This window comes from Ischnura elegans, chromosome 5, assembly GCF_921293095.1.
Source record: "Ischnura elegans chromosome 5, ioIscEleg1.1, whole genome shotgun sequence".
NCBI lineage: Eukaryota > Metazoa > Arthropoda > Insecta > Odonata > Coenagrionidae > Ischnura > Ischnura elegans.
Window position 1 is genome coordinate 39,266,346 of NC_060250.1, and position 19,342 is coordinate 39,285,687.

At 39.3% G+C, this 19,342-nt stretch overlaps 2 protein-coding genes across 2 annotated transcripts; one reads left to right on the forward strand and one right to left on the reverse strand.

Moving 5' to 3' along the window:
- Nucleotides 1–10,272: 10,272 nt before the first annotated feature.
- Nucleotides 10,273–11,947, forward strand: LOC124159671 (putative nuclease HARBI1). Its single transcript, XM_046535579.1, has 3 exons — nucleotides 10,273–10,775; nucleotides 11,029–11,843; nucleotides 11,932–11,947. Exons 2-3 carry the CDS (start codon nucleotides 11,035–11,037, stop codon nucleotides 11,945–11,947), a joined length of 825 nt encoding a protein of 274 aa, XP_046391535.1. The 5' UTR covers nucleotides 10,273–10,775; nucleotides 11,029–11,034.
- A 418-nt stretch (nucleotides 11,948–12,365) lies between these two features.
- LOC124159672 lies at nucleotides 12,366–15,567 on the reverse strand. The gene is made up of 4 exons (XM_046535580.1): nucleotides 15,380–15,567; nucleotides 15,214–15,292; nucleotides 13,083–13,394; nucleotides 12,366–12,371 (listed from the first exon to the last, which is right to left on the reverse strand). The coding sequence occupies exons 1-4, from the start codon at nucleotides 15,418–15,420 to the stop codon at nucleotides 12,366–12,368; spliced, it is 438 nt and encodes a 145-aa protein (XP_046391536.1). The 5' UTR covers nucleotides 15,421–15,567.
- Between the last annotated feature and the right edge of the window lie 3,775 nt (nucleotides 15,568–19,342).

The window sequence follows — 19,342 nt, forward strand, 5'->3', positions numbered from 1 at the left end:
TATATATATAAAAGAAAGTCGAAAATCGTGTTAGTTAGAACACTTATAACTCGAGAACGGCTGCACCGATTTCAATGAGATTTGGTTCTTTAGATTCGCCTCAGGCGGGGTTAACATATAGGCTATTAAAAAAAGGATAATTTCACAAAAAAAATTCATCTCTTTCCTATGGACATGCTTTTAGGAGTTATAGTAACACAACAATTGATAAGTCGGTCAAAACTACAAATTAAATAATTTGTTTTGTTTTTACCACTTTAATAACTGAATTTAGTAACAATATAACATTTTAATTACTAAATATATTCAAAATATTAATTAAATTGAAAATACATTTAAAAAATTTAATTCGAGCTAATTGTAAGCCCAGCCGTGGTCCAGCTCGAGTTGACACTTCACTACCGTGTTTGTAAACAAATCTCCAAGCAATTGTTTACAAACGTAATGTCCGAATTCCTGTCGAGGAATCGAGTAGTTTTAACTCATTTCCTTGGAATGAATACAAATTATTTTCAGCGTAAGGTGAGCTCATTAACAAAGAGTTCCAGAATATGATTGATCACCAAAAGAATCAAAGATGGTTGATTTAGCGAGCAAGAACAAAGATGTGGATGACTAAAACGAGGTAAATTCAAATAGTTCGTACTCTGCATGAATTCGAATCTTTTAAATGTGTAACAAACGAAGACGAAATCACCAACTATCTATCTGAATATTTTAAGTCCTTGGACGTACCTGGCTTACCAAGGCACGATTCACAGAAAAAATGTAGTTTCTGTGTTCATGATCTTTCGAAGCCTAAACCAACCATAACTATCCAACGGAACGTGTTTGGTGATTAAAATAATTGGTAATGAATGTGATTCACGCAACTTTACTCAAAGGAAAATTCAAAGGTGAGGAAGTCCTTATTCCGTAGATTCCATGATCTCAACTCATATGCCCTTTTGAGCTTAAACGTATTAAATTTCCAATTCGTGTTGCATTCGTGATAACGATTAAAAAATCGCATGGTCAGTCTTTCAGTTTTTGTGTTGTTTGTGCTCATGTACTAATGAAAACCCATGATTTTCTCATGGTCAATTTAACGTGCATGTTCACGAGTCGATAAACCATCCTCTGTATTTCTTCCTTCGCTTCAAGTGCGTAGCTAGGATAGGGGGTTTTGGGCGCAGCTAATACCACGGGTCTGTAGGGTATAGAAAACTCGCTAAGGTAAGCGGGAAGTGTGGGGGCACTTCCTTCAGACATTTTTTTAAGATAAATGGTTCAAAATAGTGGGTTTTGCGACTGTGTGAATAGTTAAATATGTTTTATTTGTTAGTCATCCGTCCCCCTAATATTAATGACAAAATCTTTCATAAAAAAATTCTCTGAGCTCTTGGGGGGGGGGGGGGAGTTTATCTCCCAAAACCTCCCCTCGCTGCGCCACTGCTTTGCTTCGCTATATTTATATAGCTTCATCTTGCGCCTGATAACAAAACAAAAACTGTTGTTTATCAGAAGGTGCTTGACGCAAGATATTAAACCCGAATGTGTAGGGCTCACCGTGGTGCGTTTACGCATGCAGTACGTTTAAGCAGAGCATTTTTTCCAATCAGAGATACTGAAACTGGCGCGCCTTAAGTCATTTAATGCGAATGCTGCCTCATAGGGGCTTTTTTTGCACGATATTGAGCATCAGTCAAGCGTCGGTCTGGGGTTGTGTCAATCTCCCCCCTGAATGGGCCAAGTGTATGCAACAGACTTGGACCTAAAAACATTTTTTTTACAGCTAATAACCAACCACAGCTAATAATAGCCAACAACTGAATGCGTATAATTTTTATTTCATGAACTGCTTTATTAAACCACAATGCCCAAAATTTCTTAACCTAAAATGTAAGAAAATTTGTTGAGAAAAATCCGCGTAAACGTGCTCCGATCCACCCTATGTAGATTCAATAAAGAAAATGTCTTTCTGACAAGCAATTTTGGTACTCATTTACGTAGTTTTATTGAATTTGTATCCTTATTTTATTATAATAAACATGATTAAAAACGATACAGCCGCTCTTGATTTATAAATGGTGTAAGTAAACTGTAAGTTCATTGATTGTTAGGCGGTACGAAGTTCGCCGGGTCAGCTAGTCTGGCTATAAATCTAACTTAGAGGTGTTATATTATTGTACTGGAGTAATATGCAATGCAATGCTGCAGAAGATTAAATGTGCTGAGTGTCGGGCAGCTTTTATTACTCCACCGGGATTTTCCCACTCTGCTCGAGCTAGATGGCTGAGCAGGAAGTGTCCTTCCATTGCACATCTGAACGATAGATTATTTTACTTAATGGAATTGTTAGAGGACTTATTAAAAAACATGGAAAAATCTGGAATGCCAATGAACTTATTCTGAGTGATATCCTCGAAAGGAACGACCTTTCCTTCGCGTGCAGTGAGCATCGAGAAATGATGTTTGCTGCCATCATTGTTCAGTTTCTGAATTTGAGGATGAGGCAAGCTGCACGGGTAAAGAATGCTGAGGTTGGCCGATAGTATGCCTCCAGAAGGAGAAACTTAAAGCTTTTGAAAAATTAAATGTTATTCATTTCAGCCTTTAAGAAATAAAATCTTTTGATCATTCGCACCTTTATATTGTTTAACCATTCTTTTTCTAGTACTGCCTGTAAGTATGTCGTGTGTTGCTTTCCAGATGATGAATCTACAATTAGAGTTATCATAAGGGTTAATAGTTTGAGTTTATAGGAATTCATGATGGTATCTAGCCAAGGAATGGGGCAGCTAATACAGCAGCGGCGAAACTATGGGGTGGGGTGAGGAGATAGATAGGAGAAAAAGAAAAGAAAAGTAGATAAAAATTTTTTTAACAATGTTGTCTAGGTTTGACATGTATTAACCGTGCCTGGGTAAAGTTAAATCTGTCGTGCCAAAAAGATGTAAAATGTATTTCCAGGCATGTCATTTTTCAAAAATATTCCCGTACCCCCTTGACTGGGAAAGGGGGGTTGCTCTACCCCAGGCCATTCCATCCCCCCAAAGCATATTCTCAATTATGCCGCTGTGATACAGAATTGGTGACATAATTGTGGTAGGTGGTCATTGAATGCATGTTTGCAACTGAGAAAAGAATTCTCTTGGAGATTAAGATGATTTTCGGTGGATATTGGAAAAGAAAATGAATTAGCTGGCAAAGCTATGGGACTCAAGAGGTGAATACTCGGTCTTAAGTTTTACTTTTTAGAGGACCTACTTAAAAGTAACGCTTGTTACAAATAATAGTGATTAATATCATTGTAATGCCATTTTACTCATATAATCTCTCATTTACACCAATTACAGGCTTAAAGTCATGAAGTCACTTCAATGTGAGAAGCTGTAGCGGCCAAGTTACGCGAAAGCTTTTTGGTTAGGTCGGCACTCGTTTCTCCTCAAGTATCTAGTAATAGTAAAGGGAGATTGTCACGACTTCTTTATTGCCGCTTCATTTACTAAGTTTTCAGCCTAATACTTCTGTCCCTGCTGTAGAGTACCTTGCCGATATTCTCCGTGAACACTTCGCAGTTTTGCTTCCATTGCTAGATAATTTTGTTCGAATATGGACCGATGTCATTTTCAGGTGGGTAATTTATCTTCACACCATCGTCCTTTTTGTCTTAAATGTCTCGCAGAAATGGGATCTACAAAATACACACCTAAATTATATATCCCCGTGGGAGTAAGAATTGAAACACCCGATTCCGTAGGCTATTTTATGACCGTTTACGAGAGCCACTGCGCCAGTTTTCACGAATAAAGCTAATTTGTATTCTTTAAAACTGAAGCGCGTAAGAGTGAGTACATGCGCGAAGCACGGCTTACAAAAATTTAGAAATATAGTCCATCAAGTTACCTCACAGCCATATCAACCCATGTAATACGACCGGAATGACCGGGCGAGTGCACTACTAGCGTTTGACGGCCGGCATGGGAACTAATCGGACAGTAAGGGAACGTTCGTGAAGCCGCGGACGCCGGGGGCTGTTTAAGTAATTGGTTGTTTTTTTTCGTTATTATTTTCCTCACGCAGAACGATGTTGTCTAGTGGCTGCCAGAGTCCTCTATATTGCCATCAAATAACTACGAAGTTGAGTCGTCGCAATCCGCCATTGTTGGTCAAATCATTAATGGCGGGCTGTGTTGTAGCATAGGCGAAGCGTCAAGTAGGTGCAGTTTTTTCCATTTTTGTAATTGATTAATAAGAGAGATGGGTGGTTCTTCTGCACCAAACTGTTCCATTAGTTGCAGGGATGGGTTCCGTGTTTTTGTTTTTTCTTGTAATCCTGAGGTAAGGGCGAGATGGTTACAAATGTGCGGGATGGATAAGTGGCAACCATAGCTGTCTTCCACAATTTGTGAGGTGAGTTAGAAGTTGATTTAATTCAATGTATTGGGTAAGTAATATGAAGATAAAGTTCTTACTTAGTTTCGGCTTAAGTTGATGAAAGGCTGTTATTTATTTCAAAGTTTAGTTGCCAGTCTTCCAGTTGCTTTATTAATTTCCATAAATAATCATTAGTCCCCAAATACGCTATTAGTCAGCCCATGTTAAGTGCATAAACTTCCTGTATTTGGTGCACGTTAACGCAGGACTTAAGACACGTTTGTTAAAAATTTTAAAAATGTTACACACACGTGGCATAGAAGGAAAAAAATTGGGAATACAAATCACCTGTCAAAAAAATTCTTATTTGCGATGGAGAATTGGAGTTTTTTTTTACTAAGAAAGGTCACATAAAATGATTTTAATTTAGGTACTTTATGTGTGTTATTTCTGTATGTTTTTGAAAGCAAGAAAGTCATCATAACTGTTACTTTTCTGTGCAGCGGCGTAACTAGGAATATGCTTTGGGGGGGATGAGGGTGCCTAGGTGGAGCGACCCTCCCCCCACTACGCCCCGGCAACAAGGATTCCGGGAAAATTTTTGAAAATAGATATGCCTGGAAATACATTTGACGTCATTTTAGCTCTATAATTTATCTTTAAGTAGATGCAGTTATTTTATAAAAAAAACAGACGATTGTTTTAGATATTTTTTAAAGTTCTTTGAGGCTTTGGTGGGGATATATCCCCTTATCCCCCCCAAAGCTACGCCACTGTTTCTATGCATGCATAATAACTGGATTCTTAAAATTGAATGCGGCGCCTTCAGGTCGAAGACTGGTGGCAGTAGTATCACCAATCTTCGCCTTGAAGACGCCGCCGCAACAACAACCGACGCGGTAGTAAATGTAAATGAAGAATTTCAACGCCCACCAATAGTCTATTTCAACTTATCATAGAGAAAATGTGCATACCCCTAAGCTGAATTGGACTGAGGAGCATGAGCGTACCCGGCGGGGGGCAGCAGCCCCCTAGAGGCAAAAATCCTTCCAGGAAACTCAGACTGGATTGAAACGAAAATTTTGAACAAATTTTCTTTACACCCACGAAAAATGATTGAAGTATAAGACATGCAGCTAAAATAAAAATAATTTTTTGAAGCAAGTACATTTAAAATCAAATAAAGAGCTGTCATGCTTTCTTAAAATGTTGGTTTCCATCACCTTTTCCGTACTTAAATGTTACAAGTTGATAATGGCTTGCACCCCCTAGTTTTGTTCCTGGATACGACCTTGCTGAGGAGCATACAGTCCCTGGCGGTATCGTACGCTACTATTTTTGGCCCATCTCCATACGGTAACGTCCCCACGGGGAACCACGACCGATTTGCATAAGTGCGCCGCTACGTGGGTCAAGGGAACCCCCCCCCCCCCCTAGCTCGCTCGCTAGAACCGTTGCATAATCAGGTGTTCAGTTTCGCCGAGAACCGAGGGCATGCGCTACATCACGACCAGAGGCGTCTACATAACCGCGATTATATGCCCATTCGTGGAAAATATCTTAAGATCAAAGAGCTGAATGAATAGATTGAACAGAGGTCAATGTCATTATATCTACCAAAGACACAGCTACCGGCTTAAAGAAATGAAGACAGGAAAAAAGGAGCTATATCCCAATTTACCTGCAAATTTGGTAATTTCATCACCAAATCTTCTATATATATAAAAGAAAGTCGAAAATCGTGTTAGTTAGAACACTTATAACTCGAGAACGGCTGCACCGATTTCAATGAGATTTGGTTCTTTGGATTCGTCTCAGGCGGGGTTAACATATAGGCTATTAAAAAAAGGATAATTTCACAAAAAAAATTCATCTCTTTCTAACAATATTTTTTTAGGAGTTAGCAACGCAACAGCAATTGATAAGTCGGTCAAAACTACCAATTAAATTATTTGTTTTGTTTTTACCCATTTAATAACTGAACTTCGTAACAATATAATATTTTAATTACTAAATATATTCAAAATATTGAAATTGCATTTAAAATATTTAATTCTAGCTAATTTTAAGCCCAGCTCGAGTTGACTCTTCACTACCGTGTTTGTAAACAAATCTCCAAGCAATTGTTGACAAAAGGTAATGTCCGTGTTCCTGTCGAGGAATCGAGCAGTTTGATTACACTTTCTTTGAATATTTGCAATTTTTTTTGGAAGGTGAGCTCATCAACAAAGAGTTCCAGAATATGATTGATCACCACAAAAATCAAAAATGATTGATTGAGTGAGCAATTTCGACGGCCTAGAACGAAGATGTGGATCACTCAAACTAGGTAAATCAGAATCAAATAATTGGTACTCTGCATGAATTCAAATCTTTTGACCGAGTAATAAACGAAGACGAAGTCACCAACCATCTAACTGAATATATAAAGTCCTTGGACGTACCTTGCTTACCACGGCACGATTAACAGCTAAAGGAAGGCCCTGTGTTCATGATATTTCGAAACCTAAACTCACCATAGCTATCCAACGGAACGCGTTTGGTTATTTAAAAAATTGATAATGAATGTGACTCACGCGACTTTACTCAAAGGAAAACTCAAAGATGAGGAAGTTCTCATTCCTCATCTTTCCATGATCCCAACATATATGCCCTTTTGAGCTTAAATGTATTCAATTTCCAAGTAGTGTTGCATTCGCGATAACGATTAACAAATCGCATGGTCAGTCTTTCAGTTTTAGTGATGTTTGTGCTCATGTGCTAATGAAAACCCATGATTTTCTCATGGTAAATTAAACCTGCTATGTTTACGAGTCGGTAAACCATCCGCTGTATTTCTTCCTTCGCTTCAAGGGCGCAGCTAATACTACGGGTCTTTAGGGTATGGAATACTCGCTAAGGTAAGCGAGAGGTGTAAGGGCCCTCCCCCAGACATTTTTTCAAGATAAATGGTTCAAAATAGCGGATTTTGCGGCTGTGTGAATAGTTAAATACCTATGTTTTGTTTGTTACCTATCCGTCCCCCTAATATTAGTAACAAAGTTTTTTATAAAGAAGTTCTCTGAGCTCTTGGGGAGGTTTTACCCCCCAAAACCCCCCTCGCTGCGTCACTGCTTCGCTTCGCCATATTTATTTAGCGTCATCTGTTTTATATTGCACCTGATAAAAGAAAAACTGCTGTTTATCATAAGGTGCTTGACGCACTACATTAAACCCGAATGTGTAGGACACACCGAAGTGCGTTTACGCAGTGCATTTTTTCCAAACAGAGATACTGTAACTGGCGCGCCTAAAGTCATTTGATACGAATGCTGCTGCTTCATAGGGGCTTTTCTTACACGATTTTGAGCATCAGTCAAGCGTCGGTCTGGCGTTGTGTTAACCTGCCCCGTGAACGGGCTAAGTTTACGCAACAGACTTGGACTTAAAAACTTTTTTTACGGTTAAAAGCCAGCATCAAATAGCCAGAAAGTGAATGCGTATAATTTTTATTTCATTAACTGCTTTATAAAACTACAATGCCCAAAATTTCTTAAGCTATTTTCATGCTCATTTACGTCGTTTTATTGAATTAGTATCTTATTTTATTATAATAAACATGGTTATAAACGATACAGCCGCTCTTGATTTATAAATGTGTAACTAAACTGTTAGTTCATTGATTGTTAGGGGGTACGAAGTCCGCCGGGTCAGCTAGTATTTTATAAAAAAATTTAAATATATGAGATCAATAGTTAAGAAATTGTGTACACTGCAACCCTTGTCTCTTCTCATAACATTTACGGATGCATAGAGCGTTAATAGCATTTCCTCAGCTAGTAGTACATATTCAAAACTATTGATTCGAATTATTATAATCTTGGACTGGGAACTAAAAGAAAGAACTAAGGAAATGCGTTATAACACACTTAAACTAGACTAGTCATGATTTACAGCCTAAAAGAGCATTTAATTGGAATTCCAAAAGAAAGTAGTCGGTATAACGGTCCACTAACATGTCCAGAAAGGCTTCATGAGAGACAATCATTCCGATTCCGTAAGCTCACTAAAGGCACGCATGAAAAAAATACGATAACTTAAATACAATAAGGTAACAAAGCCTCAAAAATACTGGACACATAAGAAACTTTAGTCAACCCTAATCTCAGTACACAAATCGTAGAGATTAATGTATCCTTACAGATATGGCAATGAAATTCATTTCTGTAACGTGGGTTGCTGTAACTAAGGCTGTTCTATAGGAATACAGGGCTTATTTCCTATCTCGATACCCGACAAAGGCAACAACAACGATTTTAAATCCATAACCATTGATACTGAAAAATGAGACCCTTAAAATTGGAATCCAAAAAGTAATTTATTTTTCTAATAAGTATAGATACATCAACTACTACGTTAAGAGGTCGATACATTCCTCACAACGCATGTGTATCAAGATGGCTATCACTTTTTATACATATGCGATCATTTGCTTCCACGAAACGAAGCTGAATATCGCGTCCATGAAAACAGTTTCTATTACCAGGAACAAACTTTGCATAGTAAAAAGAAAGTATGTCTTAAATAACAAAATATCATAGTTCGAGTTTTTATGGCTAGTGTGATTTCTTTAGGCCCGGATTCAAAACTGCGGACGTGCCGGAGATTTTTTGGATGGCCTAAGCCATGATAGAAAGGTAGGTGGAAGGCAATTCAAATACAGAACTCAGTCCATAGATTTCGGTAAAATCAGAGCACTACGAATACTATGATTATATTCACACGTCCTTCCCTACTCTTCCCTAATATAAACTAGTTATACGCGCACATGAACTAAGCTGCACATTGTCTCATTTAATATCATCCCCATAAGCCTTCATCCATATTACGTTTTCGAGAGGGGACGAAATGGATAATAATACGAAAAACGTCGCGAAATGGTAAAAGATCCCGGTGTTATATTTCTCATAATAGTAATGAAAATATGATAAACGACTTCCTTATAAACAAATCCTGATGGTTTCCATAAAAATGTGGATTTTTATGAGCTGCATATTTCATTCAGACCCGAAATTGCTAGTTATTAGAAACATGTCCACTGATGGAAGACAAGATAGGATACTACGATGAAGTCTTCTCCAATCACCCACTCTCTTCTTATTTAGTTAACTACAAACGAAAATTTTCCGGAGGTTCAAGAGTTGGTGATACCATTACAGGTCTGTATTGTTCACTCATTCACGAAGAATATTTTAACGAGTGAAGCAATCGCCGACTATAGCGTAAGTGACAAAAAACCGCGCGCGGCTCATACACGAGGCCAAGGAGTAGCGAGGAAAAGACACTCTGGGTATGTACACGTGATGTAATCAAGTCAACTGCGAAGGGGTTAATGTCATCGCCTTTCCGTGGCGAATAGCTTAAAAACAAGGTGAAAAGAAAATCAAATCGAAAATTTCTCTTTGTTTTGATATATTTTTTGTCTTATGTTTTAATATGTCGGCCTCAGTGGCGGCGGGGTAACGTCCTCGCCTTATAAACTAGAGGTCGCGGGTTCAGGTCCCACCTGGGTAGGTTTCCTCTGTCCAGAGCATGGTTGTTCGTGTACGTTAAATGTTAAATTTCTTGTGTACCCCAATATGAAATGGCAAATATGAGCTGTATTCGGTGGTTTGGGAATAAAATGGAATAAAAATAAACACTATTACGACTGACAATAGTTTTGAAATTTGAACGGCTCCCTTCTCGTTATTGCAGCGCTGGTCTCAGCTCTCACTTACCGCGCAGTCATGTCAATTGCTCTTGTTTACACATAGGCCGTTTTCCAATTCACGTAGTATGCACTCACTCCCTCGTTCCCTTTCTCCCTTGCACCCTGCTCCCTTACTAATGCTCTACTGGCGCCATCAAGGGTGAACGGAAAAATGCGAACTATTGACAGTGACGAAATGTGAAGCGCAGGGTGATTCTAGAACTTCTCGGTTTGTTTACATTAGTGATTGAGACTGCATAAAAAGCGGATAAATACGTCCTACTCTGGAATATGGATGGAATCGACATTATGGTGCTCATGGAGTATGTTGCGAACATAGGGGTAATTGATGACGCTATAATGGAGATGGAGGAGCGGAGAAGACGGCGCTTGCAAGTAATTGCTATCTTGCTACGTCGGCGAATGGTGAGTTTCATGATAATTAATCTGCGTAGTGCTTGATTTACTGAAGAATGATTTAACGGAAAGTCTTCTATTACGGTCAATACAGCGCCGGAGGGCTCCCTACTGCGTCCGGGGTGTCACCGATCGAGGCCCGATATGGGAAATTTTGAGAGGCGACGAATTCCAAACCAGACGACATCTTCGTGTGACGCCTCATGCCCTCAGACTGTTGGTTCTGAGGACTGAGAGAAAGCGTCATGGTTGGAGCCGAGAATTGGAAGTGAGTTTGCTTCGTTAATAAAAAGTACCTTCCTTATTAATGATATACTTTCTTTGAGGCTTCATTTCAAAGCCACCATATCTGCAATTACTAGCAGTTGCTTTTTTACTGCTTATTGAATTGGATCATTTCTTCCATTAGTATTTCTGTTGCTTCACTCCATTGTATATATTTTAAAGCTTCTTCCAATTTGGTTATAAGTGCTATTACCATGGAAGCTTACAGAACTTAATGTTGAACGGTCATATTCCAGGTTATTATGTTCCTATTTTGGCTCGCTTGTGGGACATCATACCGTGTCATTTCGACCACTTTTGGAATTCCGCTGACATCTGTCAGCAGTGCTGTGAGGAAGATGCTACAGGTGATGGTTGGCATGTTACGAGATTCCATTAGGCTGCCCCATGGGGATGAACTCAATGCAATTGGGAGAGGCTTTGCAGCAAGAGGTGGAAGCAGAGTCTTTTCAAAGTGTGTCGGTGCCATTGATGGGTCGCATGTGCGAGTGTTTTGCCCAAGTGGGCAAAATGAGCAATATATAAACAGAAAATTGTTTTATTCATTACAATTTCAGTTGCTAGTTGATAGCAGTGGCAAAATTTTAGACTTTTTTACTGGTTTCCCAGGGTCTGTGCATGACGCCAGAGTGCTGCGGCACAGTTCTTTGTATGTTAATGCGATGTACCCTCCTCAGGGGTACTTTATCATTGGTGATGGAGGTTATCCTTGTCGGGTAACTCCTATATGCTTGATGACGCCTTTCAGGGCAGCTGCTAACCCCTTAGAGCTGTTGTTCAACACCCACCTCTCAAAGGCAAGGATTGTGGTAGAGCAAGCAATAGGAGTGATGAAGACCAGGTGGAGAAGTATATTCACAAAAGTGATTGAGCTTAAAGTAGAGAAAGCTGTGAAAGTTATTGCTGCTTGTGCAGCCTTACACAATATATGTGTGCTTGCTGGAGATATTTTTCAGGTAGAATTGAGGGAGAATGGTATTGTCCATCCACCTCAACATCAAAATGATGTCGAGGCAGCAGGAGATGATTTTAGGTTGCAGCTGGCCATGCAGTTACAAAATGAATTAAATGTGGCTTAAAAATAAAAACTATGAATGGTTCAACTCTTGTTTCAATCCTTCCTATTCTTTTTATTGCAGCCAAGACCCAAAGTAAGTCGTATCTAGGGGCCTATTGTTTGATGTATTTCTTGATTGCAAGTTTTTATAATTTTGTTTTCCTAAGATACCAATCTCAAAAATTTGTGCTGTTTGTGATGAATTAGAAACTACAAATGATCCGAAATGAGGAACTGGAGCACAATTTTGATATTGGTGTTTTAAAATAACAAAGTTATATAAACTTGGATCAAGAAATTCACCATGGAAGGTAAAAATTTTCATTAATTTACATTACCTGTAAAGCTGAAAGTTCTCCTTTTCAGGGATTGTAGTACTCAATGAGCAAATTACCTTGAGGACATTTAGCAACAAGCCAATGGAAACGTAGGCCGAGGTGGAGTTAATAGTCTGAGTGGAGGCCCGGAATGTTGAAGAATTCCGCCAACAGAAAATAATATAATGCTCTGATCAAACTACCCCTGTGAAAGGAATTCAGAAGACACGTCTAGACTGACATTGATGGGCAAACTTATATTGCATGACCTTTAAAGAGTAGAAAACAATTTCATTTGTCCAACTATTATCTCAGAAATGCCCAGAGAATTTTTTAATTCACAACCCACAAAAATGCTTTGGGACCATGTTTGATGAACTGTATCTCAGGCTAAAAGGTCTTTTGGACAGAACAAAAAAATACAAAATTTACCCTGAAATTTGACATACATATGTTAAGTTCTATAACACCTGAGATTGTAAAGGTAAGATTTTTTCTTTGGCTGCCTGAATTGATATGGATTAGGCCGATAGCTTATTTGCAAAAACACATGAATGATAATAAACAGTGGTCTAATGAATTCACCTGCTCTAATGTATTCTAAAATTATCCCTAACTGTGCAAACAATTTCAGATGTCTGCTTACAGGGAGATTTTTCAACAGTAACCCAACGCCTCTGTGAATATGTAAAGAGTTACTAACGCAAAAGATAATACAACAAATTCCTTGCCCTTTTCTGAAGTACTATACTGATAACTCATATATACAGGGAGGTTGATGCTGGAAATAAAAGAGGGTATCATTTCAACATTATTTATTAATTATATGGCTCAAATAACTCTTCAAAATATCATTCGATTCCTTTCTCAATTGGAGCAGCTGCTCCATCCTCTCCTCGTGCCTCTCACTCCTTACGAGCAGCTGGTGCAGAGGATCGTCCTCCTCCGACCTCTTCCTTTTTCTCACCGCCCTTTCACGCCAGGTTGGTGTGCTTGCAGTGCACATTAACTCCTGCACATCATCAACCTCCGAAGGCGTGGGTGTGGGCTGGGGTGGAGTCACTGTTGGGCAGCTTGTGCTCCCTTGAACTCCGGAATCCACTATGAGAGGAGGGGAGATTATGTGTTTCCTCCCCAATACCTCATCCATGGCCTCGTAGAATTTCCATGTTAACGGACCCTTGTCCCCCCCTTCTGTACCCATCCCTGTCTTGGGATATTTACATTTCTGAAACAAAATGGGAAAGGAATGTTACTCAATGAGCATAGCCCGGATATTAATGAAACTTTTATATGAAATCCAACATGGATACAACATAAAAATGAAAATATTCAGTAAAAGTGTTGATCTTTTAGGTAAATTAATTTTGTATGCAGAATTGGTGACCTAATGTCATGAATTATGTTATACCATTAGAGTACCAAGCCAATACATAGCAAGGTAGCGATAACAGTGAGCCTCTTTATGCAATGATTGACCAGTGAGGATATAGAATTAGCATGGAAATCGAGAAAGGTTCTTCTTGTACATGACAATTGTACGGCACATGCTGATTGCCAAAATGTGTGTTAAAAATTATCAGTTGGAATTTCTGCTAGGAAACAATGTCCTTGGAGCAACCAATGCATATGGGGATCATTAAAAATTTGAGAACACTTTACCGTGGGAAATAAGTAGATAATATTCTAGAATCTATGGAAGATAACCATCTGACATCATCATCCACCCCCAACGCAGTAAGCTCAAAGGTAAGAATTCAGCAAGCAATATTGTTTCTGGCTGAAAGCTGGCCAGGTGTCAACCGTCAAAACATTCAAGATTGTTTTTTCATTGCGATTTCAAAAAATTCAGTGCTGTGTTCAACATTACAGCAGAATCTGAACATGTATTCAACTCGAAACAGTGCCACGTAACAAGCCATGAATAGTTCGATAATATCCACTGCAATTTGGACCAAGAAAAACTGTGAAGTTGATATTGCCGAAACCATATTACACAGGCAACAGTGAAGCTGAAGGTGAGGATAGTGATGGAGATTAAATCGCACCTGAACGTAGCTAAGTGATAACTCTGGATGCAAAGAGGTTCATTGAGGGTTTACAGCTCTTCACGCAAAAGGCAATGAAGATAGCCCCAAAGTCGTCATTGGATTTCTGTGCTGACTTGGGTCGTACGAGGAGATACGATTTGAAATGAAAGTACTTGCATGTTTAGGAATCACACATTATTAACTAATTAACCGTAAATTTTTATTCAATAGGAATAACTAAATGGCATTCATCCAGCATCGCCTTAGGCTGTGAAAAATATTTTCAACTAAGATTAATATCATTCTTAAAAATTTTAATAAGTTAATTAATCTCGCTGATTTATTAAACAAATTATTAGTGTAATAAACGTTGTTTATAAACATTCTTTAGTCTTCTTTCTATCATTTGAAAGTTTGTTTATGTCCATGTATGGGATAGTTCGCCTAATTGGGGCAATTGTGCCTGTCCCGATGTTGAATAGTCACAGGTTTTCAGGTTACAAATTTAAAAAAAAGTTGGACACAACCAGAAGCAAAAGGTCAGCTACTTCGTTTTGAACCTCAACAATTCTAGAGTCAAATCTATGAGGAATCTGTTTCACAATCACACTGAAGTAAATATACATTAGATGCTGTCCATGTACCAACACGAATTATAACCTTCAGAGAATATTTTGTTATCCCTTCTAATTTGAGAGAATTTTGATAACCTAATTGATAACTAGTTCTTTCGAAAAAGTGATGGTAGAGGTTTTTATCACGAATTAAATGCCTTGGCTCAAATGAGAACTATTTTGGTAACCTATTAGTTTTGATGCTATTAATGGGAATACATTTGGATGCTTTCAAGAGGGATATTTTAAATGAAGGTAATGAATAATGATTCAACTCATACGTAGCAGGACACTCGTTTGAGAACAAAACCGGCTATGACACATGGACCGAGAAATTATCATATTCGCAGATTATGACGTTTAACCCATAAAACAAGACAAAGTGACATAGATAAGGTAATACCTTGTATTTATCGACTAGGTTTTCCCACTTCTTCTTCGCCGCGGCGACATTGGGAATGCCGATTTCCGTACATATTTTCCTGCAATGATAATAAAATTATGGCTGTCGCAAAACACGGGCGGAAAATGCAATTGAAAGTTATCACTGGAAATTATAATTTACACACCCGTAGGCTGCTGCAGCAGATCCTTTACGGCCCGTAAACATGTGCTCGTATTGGGCACGGAGAGCAATAAATTGGAAAACTGTTTCTTCAGTCCCTGGAATATGGATAATTTACATAATAAATATTAGATAAGAATTTAGTCACGACACGTACAATCGACAGCAAGAGAAAGATTTTCTCGTGCTATGGAGAAAAATGTTTTCGGCATCTTGCACATTCGGAAATGGTAATTATACTTGTATTTTTGCAACTGAAGATCAATAATTCACAATGCCGATATAATATTATGTAAAAGAGTTCACATTAATAAAGACAAAAAGACACAATAAAGACAAATTTACTTACAATTCCAGTTCACGGTTTCTATTGCCGCCATTCTCACGTCCACTTTCTACGAGGGCACATTAACGAGGGAGCATCCGCGTTCCCTTGTTCGCTTACCCTTCGTTCCCTTGCGCCCTCGCCGATTGGACGCACCCTTGGTGTCGTCACATCCGTAAGTTGACGATCGAAAAGTGCATGAAGGGTGCATAATTGCGAATTGGAAAACGGCCATACTCTGATGGACACACTAGGAAGCCCTTATCTTGCACGACCCCAATTGGACAGGGCTTTCTACGGTGAGACAGTGCGACCGGCGCCGCACTTTAAGGGTAGCTGGGAAGATTGCTGCCACTTCCAGGAAGCAAAGGTAGCGGGGGTGATTGGACGGGGGGTTTAGAAAGAAAGGAACCATCACTCACGGGGGGGGGGGGGGGGGCACAACAACGGGTAGAAGGGGTTCAAATGGGAGCCTAGATAAGGTTATCCCGGATGCCACCCTTATGAAAGCACCGAGTTAAAGAACTCGTCGATTTAAACGGGGAAATGAATTCGGGGAAGCGGTGAGGTGGGGGAAAAGATGAGACGATAGGAGATGAGCGAGTCCATTAAGGCAGGGATTCGAAAAATTCCACTCCTTCCGAGATCTCTCGCGATTTCATAAACATGAACGCCCAAATTGCCCAAACGAGAAGTATCGACATGAATAAATGGAGCCGATAGCAGGTAGCCGATTACCCTGCTAGCTGGTAGCGCTTGGCTTAAATAAGGATTATTGATACCTTATCAAATGAAGGAAACTTTTCAATCATAGGCAGATTTAATAAGTGATTATTAAGAGATGTTTCCCTGAGCTCTGTGCCTCATGCATGCATTGGTAATCTCAGACGATGTAAAACTCCTATCTACTCGTATAGAAACTAGCTCCCTGTGACGTCACGTGGAGAGGCATCGCATGGGCGCCAATCTGGCCTTTTTCAAATGAGAATAAAATTGACCATTGCCATTCGTCAAAACCGGTTTTTCGAAAACAAAATAATTTGTATATTATGAATACACTAATAATGGGTAACGATTCGCAATCAATGCCTATCGTTTTCTATGATGAAGGAAACTACCCTATTGACGGAATTAAGTTTTGGCATGCTATTCATGAAATTGTAAGCGTGCAGGATTCAACAAAACTTTGTGTGTTGTAATGGCAATCCTACATTTTCACAAGTTATCGCCGGCCGCTTTAACTTCAGAAGAAATTAATGTGATTTCTGATATACTATGGCCGAGGTTTCTTTCTTAGCGAACACAATCGGTTGACAGATTACGACGCACCCAGGATCACTTCAATAATATTTAATCGCGTGGAGAAAAGTAATCAGTCTTAACATTTATACAAAAAACTAACGTAAATTTCTGCTGCCTTACTAATTGACGGACTTAAGTTTGAAATTGAAAGTCTTGGCGGGAATTAACAAAAAAAAATATGTGTTGGTATGGCAATCCTACGTTTCCACTAATTATCGCCTGCCGCTTTAACTAATGTTTGAGAAGAAAATAATGTGAATACTGATGTCCTTTGGCCGAGGTTTTTTTTTCTCTCTTTTAGTGAACTGAATCGGTTGAGTAATTACTAGACACCAAGGTTATCATTATCATCGACTAATGAGAGCACACGGGGAAATTTTCGAGTCACGATACTTGTGCCTTCCATTCGGACGCGTTGAATCGCGTCATGAACTTTGTGGTCGAGGTGTTACGTAACCGATCCGCCATTTTTTCCCGTTTCGTTTCAAACCGCAGCGTTTATTCCGTGACTTCGAGGAGGGGGAAAATGATCGAGACCATATTTCCGATGAGTCCTCATTTTAATGGAGCCGAGGTGTGTCGGTTTGATCTTTCGAGACGTAAATTACTCACGGTTTGACATGATATTGCTGGAAAAAATTACCTCTGTTCTGGATCCGGGAAGAAAATACTGGTTTATGAGCCTACAGTGAGGGCATAAAGTACTCATCGACTGGTATTTCAAAACAAAAGTCGGAATAACCGTGGTGAATCAAGATGGTTTTATGTTCCTAGATTTGGTAGTGATAAGATGCGGTATGTGGTTTCATGCACCTGCAAAATCATCGGTTATAAATAATAATGGAGAATAGTCGGTGGCATCACTTTTTATCAGGATTGTACATACAGGACTCGCTTTTCTATCATTCTCCTTCCTTTCAATGATCGCAGCGCTCTCATCGGATATTGGTGGCCATTTTTTGTACTGATTCCCATGTTTAATTTTGAGCGAATAGACAGATAGACACTTATAATGTAAAAGAAATTGTGTTTTGGCATTTTTTCTATGTTTTAAGACAATTTTAGTGGTGTTCGAGCAGTCTAAGATCCTTGGTGGTCGAGTATGTTTTTTGTCGTCTCTCGTTTCGTTCACCCCAAAATTTGTATGAGTGAGTGAGTGAATGGTCCGATGTGGGTTTTATAGTACAGACTGTCCCAAGTGTCGTGTGTCATTTTTGACCTGTAATTTTAGTAAGTTTCCGTAGAGCTATGTTCATGAAATTTGGCACACTTATGGGGAAAGGTCCTAAGTTTTGTTGAGTGTAAGCAAAATTTTAAAAATTTGACCTTTTGACCTCACAATTTGGGTCCAAACCAAAAATTTGAATTTGCCTTATGGGGTTTCAATGTTAAAAAAATCGAGATAGAAAAATGTCTGAATTTCATTGACCAAGGTGTCAATTCTTATGGTTTCGGACCCGAGAAACCCAAAAATAACAATTTTATTTACGAAAATTCAACCGTTGACCCAGTAAGGTCACCGTCAAGGTCACAAGGGTGGCAAAAAGAATAGCATACCGACAAAGGTGTCGATCTATGGGTTTTATAGGGTGCCCAAGTCATTGGTATTGTCTAAATACCCGTATTATTCACTAATTGACCTACGAGGGTCACAATGGGGGTCAAAGGTCATAGCGTTAAACGTCGGGCCATCATGGCAACTAACGTGTCAAACCATAGGTTTTGAAGGGTCCCAAAGTCAGTTAGGCAGTTCATAGATCAGTATTGTTAGTTTTTTGACCTCCGAGGGTCACAATGGGGGTCAAAGGTCATAGTGTTAAACGTCGGGCCTTCATGACAACCAACGTGTCAAACCATAGGTTTTGAAGGGTGCCAAAGTCGGTTAGGCAGTTCATAGATCCGTATTGTTGGTTTTTTGACCTCCGAGGGTCACATTGGGGGTCAAAGGTCATAGAGTTGAACTTCGGGCTATCATGACAGCCAACGTGTCAAACCATAGGTTTTGAGGGGTGCCAAAGTCGGTTAGGCAGTTCATAGATCTGTGTAGTTGGTTTTTTGACCTCCGGGGGTCACAATGGGGGCCAAAGGTCATAGAGTTAAGCGTCGGGCCATCATGACAGTCAAAGCGTGGAACCATAGGTTTTAAAGGGTGCCCAAGTCAGTGTGGCAGTTCGTAACAGTTTGCATATTGTCGATTTTTTTACCATCGAGTGTCATAAGGGGGGTCAAAGGTCATAGATGTATGTTTTGAAATAATAGGAATACTAATTTCCCCAAATAAAGGTTTTGAAGGGTGACCAAGTGAGTGGTGTAGTACACATATCCACTGCCTTTTCCGAC